The sequence below is a fragment of the Dermacentor silvarum genome, chromosome 6, assembly GCF_013339745.2.
Source record: "Dermacentor silvarum isolate Dsil-2018 chromosome 6, BIME_Dsil_1.4, whole genome shotgun sequence".
NCBI classification, from domain to species: Eukaryota; Metazoa; Arthropoda; class Arachnida; order Ixodida; family Ixodidae; genus Dermacentor; species Dermacentor silvarum.
In genome coordinates, this window is record NC_051159.1 from 28,282,333 (window position 1) to 28,296,114 (window position 13,782).

At 47.8% G+C, this 13,782-nt stretch overlaps 1 protein-coding gene across 5 annotated transcripts in view; it reads right to left on the minus strand.

Moving 5' to 3' along the window:
• LOC119455349 (talin-2) overlaps positions 1-13,782 on the minus strand; it is a 324,493-nt gene that overhangs the window by 149,141 nt on the left and 161,570 nt on the right. For all 5 annotated transcript variants that reach the window (XM_049668712.1, XM_049668713.1, XM_037716732.2 and 2 more), the window contains exons 14-21: positions 12,439-12,515; positions 8,302-8,396; positions 6,239-6,327; positions 3,033-3,288; positions 1,204-1,255; positions 954-1,107; positions 428-529; positions 178-345 (exon numbers count right to left, since the gene is read on the minus strand). In XM_049668712.1, the coding sequence (XP_049524669.1) occupies positions 178-345; positions 428-529; positions 954-1,107; positions 1,204-1,255; positions 3,033-3,288; positions 6,239-6,327; positions 8,302-8,396; positions 12,439-12,515 (993 nt within the window). The remainder of the gene's footprint in view (positions 1-177; positions 346-427; positions 530-953; positions 1,108-1,203; positions 1,256-3,032; positions 3,289-6,238; positions 6,328-8,301; positions 8,397-12,438; positions 12,516-13,782) is intronic.

The following is a 13,782-nucleotide window of genomic DNA, read 5'->3' on the forward strand; positions in this document are numbered from 1 at the left end:
TGAATTATCAGGCATGTCCGAAAAATTTGGCGTCCAAAAAATTGGTCGTTGACTGCAATGCTGACACTAAAGTCTAGCCATATGACACTTAGGTGAGCCCTTCCTAAACAGGAAACAGGTCACTTGGGCTACAAGAACCAGTCTGATGCCCCAGTAGATGACATAAGATGGGCCTACCTTAGCGCAGGCTACAAGCTGGGAAGTGGCCAGGGCTCCCTGGGTGGCAGCGCCAATCACCCTGTTCTGCTGGCCCTGATCGTCGCAGGTCGAGGCCACATTCTTGGCCTGCAGCACCAGGGCTGCCGTTGCATTGGCAACCTGCTTGGCTGCAGCCAGAAGCTGATCCTGCATGGAAGGGGCACTCATTGCTTGCCTGACATCAACAGCGCTGGTAAGACAAGAAGCTTTCAAAAAGTGTAGCCCCCACCTGAAGCTCCGTGTCTGCTTCATCCTCCTCGCCAATGGTGTAGAGGACAGCATGACTGGCCTCGCCCACTCGGCTGGCAGCATTCAACAGGTTCTGGCGGGGCTGCAATAACAATAGGATGCCAGCGCCCATTTCACACACAGCACATATCCTGTCCAGGCACACCTGGTCAGTATATTGGCACAGAGGCGATTGAGCTCAATAAAGATCTGACCTGGCAAAGCCAGGCATAGTGACTGGAACACTACATCTGAAGTTAAGCCATGGTTCCAGTGACAACGAAGTCTGTCTGAAAAGTGTCTGACCAAGGTAAAGAAAAAAATTTTAACTCGTCTAATTTATTCATCACCATAATCCCCTTCAAATTAGTTCACTAATCCTACTTCCATGTTACGCAGTGTGGGCCAACATGCCTGGTAGTCTTCCCTAAAATAAAGGTTGGACTTGGACGAACAGATGGACCTCGCACGTGTCAAAGCGTGCAGCTAGTCAAGCACATTTGCAACCAACCGCTGCTTGGTCTCACCTCTTTGTTCTGAGGCTCTGCAGCGCGAAGCAGGTCGGAAAAGGCATTGCAGAGGCGCCTTGCTGCATCCAGAAGTTTGTCGCCAGAGTCCTCGTCGTCCATCAGGGCAGCTATCATCTTCACGTCCTTCGACATCTCTGGCAGATTGCTGGCACTGCAAAGGAGCAGCCACTCAACTCCCTGGTGACACCAAAAGGTGTGCGTGTGGCTATGCTACTATGTGACAACATGTTCGAAGCAAGCAACTTACATAGTGGTGATAGCTGCTCCAACAGCTGGCTGGTCAACTTCCTCTGGGGGACCTGAAACAATTCCATATCAATGCTACACTCAAATTACAGTTAAACCTGGATATAACGAAATTGACAAATTCCGAAAAACTTCGTTATAAAGAGGATTTCGTTATATGCAGGTTCAGCACGAAAATTCAAAAAAGAAACGCCTACCGATTCTAACGCGCCCTTGATTGTAACGCGCAGCCGTTTTCGGTGACCAAAAGAGAGGGAAAAGAAATCCTCTACAGTACCGCGCACCTCATGCTTTCATACAGAAATACAACTATCGCTCAAGATTTACTCCCAATACACTAAAGTTGCGATAAACAAAAAAGTCACAGTTTCGCCCGAAAGGCGAAGCATTGATTGTGACAGCAAATTAGTAGACAGCTATACGAAGTAAGGATAGGTTTTATCAGCCATATAAATTTGTAAACATTCGCTGTTTAACTAAATTGGTAGACTGATGCCTAAGCACACGTACTACAGCGCATGGTCGAAGCTATGGGAGCTAGGTTCGAAGTGCATAGGAGGTGGCCATATTGAAATGCCAATGGCGATGTGGTAGCGCAAATTTAGGGTCGTGCTCAATTCTAAAGCGCAGGCAATTTTTTGACCAATTTTTAGAAAAAAAAAAAATTTTTTTTCCTTCGGCAACATCAACTGGAAAACGAGAGTGCCGGCTTGGCGGGCTAGGCCAGCTACAGCAAGCGGCGGGATCAGGCTTGAATAAAGGGAGGGGGAAAGGTCACGCCCGCGGCAGCAAGATCGCCATGGGCGTGACGTGACGCTCTCACACACGCACACGTGCGCTCGCTCTCGCCTCGCAGTCGCCATGAATTCGAGCTCGCCAAGCGCGACGCCACCGCTTCACATTCCGTCACGGTGGAGAAGGTGCTTCTGGTTGCTGCTCATGCAAAAATGACAAAATTTCGGGCGAAATCTCTAGGTTGTCGGTGGGGAAAACTTGTTATTTCGAGGGGGTCTCCCGCTGCCACTTCGTTACGTAGAGGTCTCAAAATACATGTGCTTCTATGGAGTAACGGCGGGGAACAGAAAAACTTCGTTATATCCAAGAATTCATTCTATGGAGGTTCGTTATAAGCAATTTTAACTGTACTACGATGTACCATATACCCCCATGTACCAGCAAACACCATATACCATGTCAACCAATGCCATGTGTTATTCTTCTTCTTCATTCTAGGGTTTTACGTGCCAAAACCAGCTCTGATTATGAGGCACGCCGTAGTGGAGGGCTCCGGATTAATTTTGACCACCTGGGCTTCTGTAATGTGCACTACAACGTAAGCACACGGGCATTTTTGCATTTTGCCTCCATTGAAATACGGCCGCTGCAGCCGGGATTCGATCTCGCGACCTCGTGCTCAGCAGCGCAACGCCTTAGCTAACTGAGCCACCGCGGCGGGTTGCCATGTGTCATTGGTAAATAAAGTAAGCGCACACCTCGGATTAAATTTATTCAAACATTTAGGTATAACACTAAATTGCTCTAAAGAGATGGTACACATCTGAGCTACAAAGGATAAGCTGCGATGCAATTTCTTGAAAAATCCATGTACTACTCACAATTCCCATGGTGGATGAATGTATGAATGTACCTCAGTACGAAACTTCAAGTGGCCCCGCATGGCTCAAACAAGCACAGACGAGACTTAACCAAGTTTCATTAGGTGAAAAGAGCATGGACTAGCATGGACAGCAAACAAAGAGAGGAGAAAAAGAAATCACACACAAAAACAAGCAAGATAACAACCAAGCTGGTGCCAAAGAAGAAGCGCACCTGCAGTGAGGGTGACGACCTGCGCGGTGGCTGCATTCATGGCTGCAATCTGGGAGCTGACGTTCTGGCGGTGCGTGTCCAGGTGGCTCTGGCGCCACTGTAGTGACGTTGGGTCCGAACCGAGCTGGGGCCGTGCCTGGGGCACCTCGAGCTCCCGCAGTGAGGCCTGCACGGCATCACGACCCGCACCCAGGCTGCCCAGCAGGGCACGCTGCGGCTCTGACTGCAGCTCCCGCACGTGCGGCTGCTGGGCCGGCTGCAAGGGTCGCCAAGAGGCGTTTACTGCTGGTCCTCAGCTGGCACATTTGCACAGAACAAATCACACTGCCACCCTTGCAGTTGTACTCCACTGCAATGTGAAGTGGAAGTAAACTGCCTTGGGCTCTTTATAGACCAGAATTTAAGTTGGCATAATCATATAATGCATGTTTCTAAAATGATGCAAATTACGCCAGCTATGATCTCCGGGGAGGTCTCTGATTAATTTGAGACTTAACATATACAGAGCTTTATTAGAATCAATTTTATTGTACGGGATGACTTTAAATGGCTCCTGCTCCGAGTATAGAATACAAATGATAAATAGGATAATAAAGAAGATTGTAAACAGCATTACTTATGGAACACATTTACAAGTAGTATCTACTCAACAAAAGTATTGCAAGTTAGGAATTCTTCAAGAGAGCTTTTTCTTTTTGTGGTTTTGACATGCCACTACTTTACAAGTGATATTAAAGTGCCCGCTAGCAAATCAGTAACACTAAGAAAAACTGAGAGATACATTAAACTGCGTGTTTTTACTAACTACCATTAAAGAATGACAAAATACTACATCCGTGCTCTATTTATGATCTTAAGGAAGACATACTAAATTTTTCATCAAGGCACAGCATGGTGAGTGAGTGAGTGAGTGAGTGAACTTTATTGGGTCCACAATAGACGCGAGTAAACTCGACGTCACCTGGCTAGGCCCACTCAGGGACCATCAGGTGAAACCTGATGGCCCTCTCGCGGGCCCTCTGGACTGCCAGGATTTGAGAGGTCTGATCCTGGGCCTTAATAAGCATCATCATTTCCTCTTGGGTGAAAGGGGGACCGGCAAATGCGCAGCCCCACAGGACATGCTCGAAGTCCGCATAACCACCACACAGGGGGCAGTCCGGGCTTGGGAACCGTTCGGGGTACATTGTGTGCAGTGCTGCAGGGCTTGGGTAAGTGCTGGTTTGTAGAAGTCTGAGAGTCACTGCCTGGGCCCTGCACAGTGAGGAGTGCGGCAGAGGCAGGAGTCTTCTTGATAAGTAATTGTGCTTGCATATCTCGTATGAGCAGAGAGGCTCGGGTCGCCCTAGAGAGGACGCATTACCCGGCGCACGGTCAGTCAAACCTCGTGCAGCCGAGTGTGCCTCCTCGTTGGGGTTGAGCGAGGCACCTTCAATGTTTCCAAGGTGCGCAGGGAACCAGGCCAATGAGTGATCTTTGAGGTCTTTGGCGTTTTGGATGATACGTAGGGCCTGGGGAGCCACCATTCCCATCTGGAAGGCCCTGATAGCGGTCTTGGAGTCTGAATAAATTGTGTCATGTATATCGTCCGTCAATGCAAGAGCGATGGCAACCTGTTCTGCAACGCTGGAACTAGAAGTGCGGATGGTAGCACAGCTGATGATTTTCGAATCACAGTTGATGACCACTGAGGAGAAGGCTTGTTCTTGAGCGTACGAAGCAGCGTCTACGAAGCATGTTCGATCCTTGTCCAAGCGGGCACTGGCGAGCAAAGCTTTACCCCTGGCTCGTCTTCGTCCTTCGTTGTAGGTCGGATGCTTATTGCGTGGCATCCGGTGTATGGAAATCTTGGATCTTATGTTGTTGGGCAGCTTCACAGCGTCGGGACCAACGACCGTGGGGTTACGTCCCAGCATGCCAAGTATGGCTCGGCCCGCTGGGGTGCCGGACAGTCTGACAAACTGAGAAAACTCTTGGGCTTCAACAATTTCTTCGAACGTGTTGTGGATGCCCAACTTGAGGAGGTCTTCTGTGTGCGTTTGGACGGGAAGGCCAAGGGCAAGCTTGAATACTCTTCTGATTAGGGCATTGATCTTGTTGCGCTCCGACACCAGCCAGTTGTGCATAGCCGCCGAATAAGCGAGGTGACATAGCACAAATGCGTGGATAATACGGATCAGATTGTCCTCCCTGATTCCGCGGTACCTGTTGGCGATTCTTCGGATCAGTCCGAGGGCGCTTTCGGTCTTGGAAGGCACAGCATGGTGAAAAATATTATAAAGTGGTGTAAAGGAGCGATGGAAAAGTAGTGACTGTGCAATTTTTGTATTTGCTCGTTTTCTTTTTTTGTATTTCCTTGTTAGAAATAATATTGTGGCAACATTGGTTTGCTAATCTTATTAACAAACCAATATTGGTTTGCTGATAAGAAAGGAGTAATGTGTATTTTATGAAGTTTTCAGTATGGTATATGTCAAGAGCATGTGTTTGTCAACTGTTATGTGCCTTCACTGTGGGCGATGCTTCGCCAACTTAGCAAACAAGAGCTTGGGCTGACCAGAACTGTACGTACACATGAATGCAACAATAAACTGAAATTTAAAAAGAAGAAAATCTCGGTTTCTTAACGGTTGCCTTTTTTACTTCAAATGCACTGCTGATTCTCTCAATGGCTCGATGGTAATGGTCAAGCATTCTCTTTCTATGGCATGGAGGCAACTACCGCCTCACCTGTCAAAGTGGGTTAGTTGCTACAATTTGGCGTACCATCTGGAAACTAGATCACGAAAAGTATAATACTGCTGCCACAATATTTATTAAATATTAAAAGCAGTAAGTGACAACTTCACATACAAGACAAAAAGGGGGAGGGGGTGGGTGACTCTTAGGCTAAAGATGTTGGAAAGATTCCCCATGTAATCTGATATGCTGTGGCGCAATGTGTAAAACACGTGGAAAAAAACATGTGAAAGAAAGAGTGCTATGGCGTTTTTTCTGTCCTCTCTTTTTTCTCCACAGGTTTTATACCTTGCGCTACAGGACGTTGGATTACCTATGCACCAATTCGCCTGACATAGTACACATTCCCCTTGTATTTGACGAAATATGATAGATGAATATAAAAACAAACAAACAAGTGCTACCTCATTTTAAGTGCAACAAAGCCGTGCTGTTACAATGTTGGGATCCACCAGTGCCTGACTCACCGTGGCACCACTATGCGCACTGATGGCCTGGCCCGTCTCCAACTGCTGCTGTGGTGCTGGCATGTGGCCCTTGACGCCCAGCTGGGGCCCTGCAGTACGAAAAGCAAGACTTTGCACACTTTGCACGAGATGCACCAAGCGTTGTCTGCCACGAAGGCTGTTGCCAGATCATCATTCTGGTAGACAGGTTTAGATCGTGACATACAGAACGATTGTCAGCAACACGTGAAAACTGCATACAAAACCAGCACTCTGCTGCAGTGCCAATTAATTGATCCGTAACCATAGAAAGGTAGGCCCAGGATTGGCATCAATTTTGCTGACTGTTGCGGGAAGCATGATCCCCGTGGTCATAGACGCACGTACAAACTGGATAGAAGCTGTGCCCTTGAATCAAGCTCACTAAGCGTCCACAGTCAATTGCTTGCGCAGTATGTTCAGCAGATTGGGCATACCACGGACCAACGTTTCTCATAACGAAATCCAGTTCACCAGCAGCGAGTTTGCAACCTTAGTCAAGAACAACACTATAACACATTAGGACAGCTGTATATCATCCCCGGTGGACCATTAGATTGGTGGATGACCGGCTATCCAATAGACCACCAAATAACCGGTGGACCATTAGACTTACAGAATGGATACCAAGAGAAGGGAAGCGCATTCGAGGACAGCAGGAAACTAGGTAGGGTGACGAATTTAGCAAATTTGCAGGCACAAGTTGGAATCAGCTAACGCAAGACAGGGGTAATTGGAGATCGCAGAGAGAGGCCTTCGTCCTGCAGTGGACATAAATATATAGGCTGATGATGATGATAATGACGATATCATCCTCAATCGTACGGCCCTGCTGAAAGGGCTGTCAGGACCATTAAGAAAGGCCTCAAGAAGATAGGTGAAGGGTGACTAGAAGACAAGCAGTGCAGGCTGCTTTTAAATTACAAGAGAACGCTTATCAGTTCTGGGAAGTCGCCGTCGGAACTGCTTTTGGATACCAAATCCAATCCTGCTCGGATACGTGCTTTCCCTTTGTACAGGCAAGGTCAAACTGTGAACCAGACAAGTGGGCATTGCCACCACAAGAAGCTACCCTGTACATCGGCAACTATGGCACAGGGGAGAGATGGATGCTAGTAATAGTGAAATCTATGACAGGATCCTGAACGATTACCATACAGGTCCAATTAAACGGCACGTCGTCCAAGTGTGATGCCACCATATGACGCAGACCAAAAAGGCCTCATTGGTACTCAACATGCAGCCTAGAAGAGCCCATAACAGAAATCTCTAATGAAACAGAGCGGACATGGCACTGTCAGTGTCCCCAAACACAGCTTTGTTGCAAGGCACCGAGACTATCAATTCAAGGCAACATGGCTGAGCCAGAGGAGCCTGAATCTTGAGCGCAGGGCGCAGCGAACCATGCTAGCTCCTTGGCCAAAAGCGATAAGCCACCTCAAGTATTCCAGCGTTCTACACGCGAAAGAGTACCAGCACCAGCACTACTAAGGGAAGAGAGATGATGGCACAAGTTATCGAACCGCCTTGTAACTGCTGGTGGTGCATGCGCATCATGCGTTGCTTTTTTTTTTCTTATCCCCCTCCTATTTTCGCATACATATGCTCTGAGATGGAATCAATAAAATGCATTCTGTTGCAAACCTAGCACTGCGTGTTGTCATCTTCGTGACATGCACCTGCATGTCTTGGGTATGCAACAGTTGAGCAAGTTGGTAGGGGATTCATGGTAAGGAAAGGCAGGCATGCTAACATGGACACAAGTACAGTCGATACTCAATATAATGAACACAGATATTACGAATTATCAGATATAACAAAGCAAATATAATACTTTTCTTGGCGATATCAGTGTGTAGCAAATACATGCTTCTAACAAATATCAAATATAATGAAGGTAAGTATTTTTGTGTCAGATCTGACTCCGTTACAATGGATGGACAAGCACCGTTGGTGGCCTTTGTGTTATCCTTTCCGTTTTACTTGTGTGTCCGTGGTTTGCATGCCCGTTTTTCCACAATGCGAACCAAAGTGAAGAGTCTGACCTTTGGTGCCAGGACGGACCACTGCTGGGAGAGCGACCGAACCCACGGCCGGCTGGGAGGGCTTGGCAGCAGGCGTGTGCTGCAGGATGGTGGCCCTGAACGGGTGGGGAGAGAAGACGAGACACGCTGTGCCAACCCTGCCCACTGACAGCCAACACACAACGGACGGTTAAACGCAGTCTCACATAAGGCATACTTGGCAGGCAACGCTGCAGAAGTAGTGCGGTCTACAGGTTTCGCCATGCAGTTGTTTTTGATCTTCATATATTATAACTAGTGGATACAAAGTTAGGTCAAATTACGTATTTGTGCATTTCTGTGCTTCCAGTACGTGACATTTCGGTCGCAAGCAAACCAACCTGACTGCTATGGCCACCAGCAACAGAAACGTGCCACTCCGCTTGTTCCATGCGGTAAAACTAGGTTCATATATGTGGAGCATTCCATGTAATACTAATTACAGTAGAACCTTGTTCATCTGTATTCAAAAGATACGCGAAAAATAAACGTACGATCCGGGTAAACGTACGATCCGAACCTAGTAAAAATTGAAGCTGACAAGCCCATATCGAGGTGCAAAGGCAGAAAACATTTATTTCTTGCAAAACATAGTTACAGTCGAATATCGTTAATTCGAACAGACGCTGTGGTCCCGTCAAAGTTATGTGTATTCCGATAGGCGACAACGCTCGGTAATTCGAACGCGAAAGCATTTGCGACGGTTAATTCAAACATAACCGCGCACCGACAATGCTCTCAGCAGCACGCCAAATCACATGGAGGCGCCTCCGACTGGCAATGCTCCGACACCGCCATAAAGCAAAAGCTTAGGAGAGACCCCTCAACGCTGTGCAGAGAAATCAAAAAGAAAGAAAAAAATACCGCGGCGAAAATTTCCTCTCTCAAATGGCAAGTTCACCGTTTCAGCGTCGCGCCGGAACCCGCGTGTACGCGCCGACGTCGCAGCCAACGCAGCGGCTGCGGCGCAGCCGCTGCGTTGGAAGTTTTGAAAGTGTTCGCTGAAACACCCTGTATAACAGGAGATCAAAGGACAAGACAAGAAAAAAAAATGTACATGCATCCACTCGCACAAGAACTCTGAAAGGGGCAGTAGTAAGCACCATGAAATGGCCAAAGTGGAGAGTAGAGATTTATGGCACCGTCAATAAACATAATGCCATCCAACCTTGTCCCTTTGGCTGCACCAAAAAAATGGATGACATTTTGTTTATTGAGGATGCCACAAAAAGTTCCACTTCAGACCGCATAGCCCATTTACTCTGGGCTATGCGGTCTGAATGAAGTAACATAATGATGCGTGTTCAAAAGAATGTTGCCCTAGGCTAGTGTTGTGGCACAATGCAAACCAACATTCTGAGTAGTTTATCTCACGGGACCTAAATGCAAAAATCATATTTTTGTTCACTACTGTACATTGCAGACAGTGCTACAAATGCTACAGAGACATGTGACCAAACGAAATTGTGCATCACATATCAAATAAAAATGTAGCTATGTGTCACGTAATTTGATGTGACATTAGGTCTCATACTTGTATGTCACAAATTATGACATAATTACTAGCTGAAAAGTGCCACAGACCTGAATTTGTTAACCACCAAACAAGCGGAGAGACCTATTTTTGTGACGAGTGGAAGCAGCGCACTGCATGCAGTCGGGGCAAGAACACAGTATTTCACATACTGGAAGCACTAAGGTACACAACTAATGCAGTAAAAGCTCGTTAATTCACAACTCAATAATTCAACATTTTGGATAATTCAAAGGATAATTCCAACAATGTGTAATGCATCCTGCTAATTCACATGAAATCCGCATCGCCACCGATAATTCGAACTCCGCACCATCGTGGATACGGAGAGTGCTAGTGCGCGGGAGCACATTGACCACACTTGTGTCAGCAACGCGGAGGCCTATTCCGGCCAAGAAACTGCCCACGCCGGCCAACGCTCGCTTCAACGGTAGAAAACGAAACTTAGGGGAGCGGGTTAAGCTGGCACTGGGCCGGCGGGCGCACACGGAGAGTTGAAGGTGAGGGAGCTACGAGGGAGTTGAGAGGGAGGGCGAGAGGAGCCACCGATGCGACGGGGTTGCCGAGGCCAAATGCACTTCCCTGCCGCCCTCCTCCCTCACCTTCGACGTGGTCTCCGCACGAGCGCGTCGCCGTGCCCGTGCAGCCCACTCCCTGAAGTTTCATTCACTGCCGTTATCGGGATGCGAGAGAGAGAGAAAGAGATAGAGAGAGATTGTGGTTGTGAAGAGGAAGAGGCGCTATCGGGATGCGAGCATTGGTCGGCGTGGGCAGTTCCGTGGCCCTCACTTGCTATGTGCTTTCGCGCCGCGGTATTTCACGACTCGCACCGTTTGTACGTAGCGCTATGGTGCACAAATGCGTCAAAAATAAGTCCTCCTTTTAATTCGAATATATTTTCGGGCACCTTTGCGTTAGAATTATCGAGATTCGACTGTATTTTCTGGTGGTGCGTCGCACCCTTGGACAGGAACAACTCCTTTTGCGCACATTGCAGACCCTTATCTGCATTTTCATTGTCTTTCGTGCGAAAGAAGCTTTCTAAGGCTTCCAGGCCAGCAAGGGCTTCGGCGAAGGTAGCCGGTGGGCGCAAGCCTTCGTTCTCACCGCCGTCTTCGGAGTCTGCCTGTTTTCGCCGCTTAGTCGTTCGCGTTGAAGCGAGGGGCGAGGTAGCGCAAAGGTCAATTCGCTCGCCGCTGCTGCTGCGCTTCGTCACTTCGGGCGAACGAGCAATGCAGAGAAGTCGCGGAGGGGGGGGCGGGATTGATCACTGCAGAGAAACCGCGCGGCGGCTGTCTGCCACTTAGCGCTTCACAAGCACATGAGAGCGGCCTTTTTGCACACCTGAATGATAACTTTTTGCTGCATAACGTATCATACGACCACAGTTTGCCGCAATGCTGAACAGTGCTGCCAAATAATCGTATTTTCCGGGAACGTATTAACCAGAACGTATTAACACATTCCTCTATGGGGTTATGTTTATTTTTCACGATTGCGAACGTAGGAGCTGGGAAATCGTATTAAGCGGGAACATATCAGCGAGGTTCTACTGTACATCATATTTTGTGACATATAAGCACGAGACTTAAGAGGAAGCTCAGTGGCTCCTATCGAAATGCATAGAAACGGAGAAATTGTTTTTCTTGGCAACCACTGCCCCAAATTTAATGAGGTTTGATGCATGTGAAAGGAAAAGCTAGACTGTTAAAAGCGGATTTTTGATTTAGGCAATGAATTTTTATAATAAAGATTGTTGAAAATCGTAAACTTTCACAAAACAAAACTATCAAGTTTACAGCTCTAACTCAGCAATGAAAAAAAAATTATGCCATCTTCCCGTAGGGGAACCCTGAGTAGTATGCGAAGCAGCCATGGGGTCGACTCAAAGTAGTTTTATCAGCTGTATAAACTTGGACATGCAGCAGCACCAGCAATGCGCAGAACTGTTGTCGACGCCGTCGGCGTTTTGCCCGCGTTCGCACCAAACGTGCGCGGCGTTGGTGACTGTTGCTGGTGCCTCTGGGGCGCCTACCGTCGCGTCTCTAACCTAAGCTGCTTCGCATTGCGCGCGGAGCCGCAGGTGTTGCTATTCGTTGCGCAATCCGGAGAGGAAAGGAGCGTCGGAGAGGAGAAAAGGAATTCCGAGAGGAGAGGAGACAAGGAGAGGAGAGGAGAGGGAGGAGGATGTGCATGCGCAGTAGGGGTGTGGACGCACGGCGATTGGATGGATGGAGGGAGGTAGGGAGGGAGGGAGTGACATAGCCCCGAGCATAAGATGCTTCACATCTAATATCACAGTTCTGTCAATTGCATCTAATGTTGCATCTAAAGTGGACAAAAATGATCAGTTAAACATGGCTCTCAAGTATACCCCTAATTTGCGAGTAGGACTTTTGCAAAACCTTCATAAACATTATAACAAATTAATGTAACATATAAATTATTACATCAAAGTTGCCTCCGCTTTGAATGTTCTGATGGACGCAATTCACAGAACTGCGATGTGAAGACAAAGGACGAGCATTCCCACCAGGCCAACTGAAAGTCTGAATTATGCTCCAGACCAAGCCAGCCCGACTCACTTGGCTGGTGACACACTGTCCTCCACCATGGTGGATCCCTCATCCCCGTCAATGCCCAGGTGGTCCTTGGCTTTTTTCTGCAGACATGAACAAGCACCCATGCAGAGATTTCTCGGGCTGTGCACACCACAACACGCAATTTGTGAGACAGCCACTTTGCCCAACCACCATTTCAACACGTCATGCTGGTGCTTCCTCAAATGATTCGACTGCCGGTATAAAACTTTTATTGACATTTTTTTTTCTCGAATGCAGCAGGAGGCTGGTCACATTGTGGAAACTGGGGCACGATCTTAGATCTTTGTACGTTTCACATTCTGTTCAGTTGCTGCAACGTCACAAAGTGGCAGTATGCAAAATTTGTGACAACAGGAGGGACAGGGCAGCCAATCAGCAAGCAGTAAACCATTCATAGCCGCAGCCACAGTTTGGATCCAATTCAATCCCCCAGACGTGCCATGTGAAGCCGGTCTCGTAGCAAGCGGATAACCGCTCGAACTTCACATCTCTCGTCACGTTCTGCTCCTAGCAGACGACATACTCGTAATCAAAATGATTGACAGGAGCGTGTCGTCATTTTGACGTTACCGAAAACGACAAACTCAGGGGAGTTCACTGCTTGCCGAATGGCTGCTCTCTCCTTGCCGTTGTCACAAATTTCGCATACTGTCACTTTGTGGCGTTGCAGCAACTAAACAGAACGCGAAACGAACAAAGATATCCGATCGCGCTCCTGGAGGTTGTGCTTACGTGATACAAAACGCCACTGCCAAGTCTACCCACACTGCGACTGTGCCGCTGAAAGCCGAGTGCACTCAGCCAGACAAGAAGAGAGAGAAGTCGAGAGTAATCACCTGCATTTTCATTATTTACATGCTTCTTTAAACTGAAATTTTGGTGAAAAAGAAAGGGAATGGCAATGGCAAACAAGAAGCTACTTTAAAGACTGTCAACTGAGAAAGAAATGTTGGGAACCCACTTCTAGTGATAAGACCACTTAATAAAAGGAGGAAAGAGACGCATAATTCTGCAGCCCTTCAGGAAGCACGGCAAAGAACATGCGTTTGCTCTCCGCCGTGCATTCGCTGCCCGTGAAAGCACGTGTCCCTCCTGTACTTTCACTCGCACATACAGCATACGGCGCGCGGCGATGATTTCATTGCCATCTGACATCATACGGACGGTGACGGTGACACCAATAGCAGAAATCTGCTTTGAGTGTCCATATAATTGCTATCGCAATAATATTCTTTATTAACATCACTTGCATTCACAGAGAAGCATCAGCACAGGAGCAGGCTTAAACCCATGTTGAATGTGGAGAAGCGCACAATGAAAAAGGGT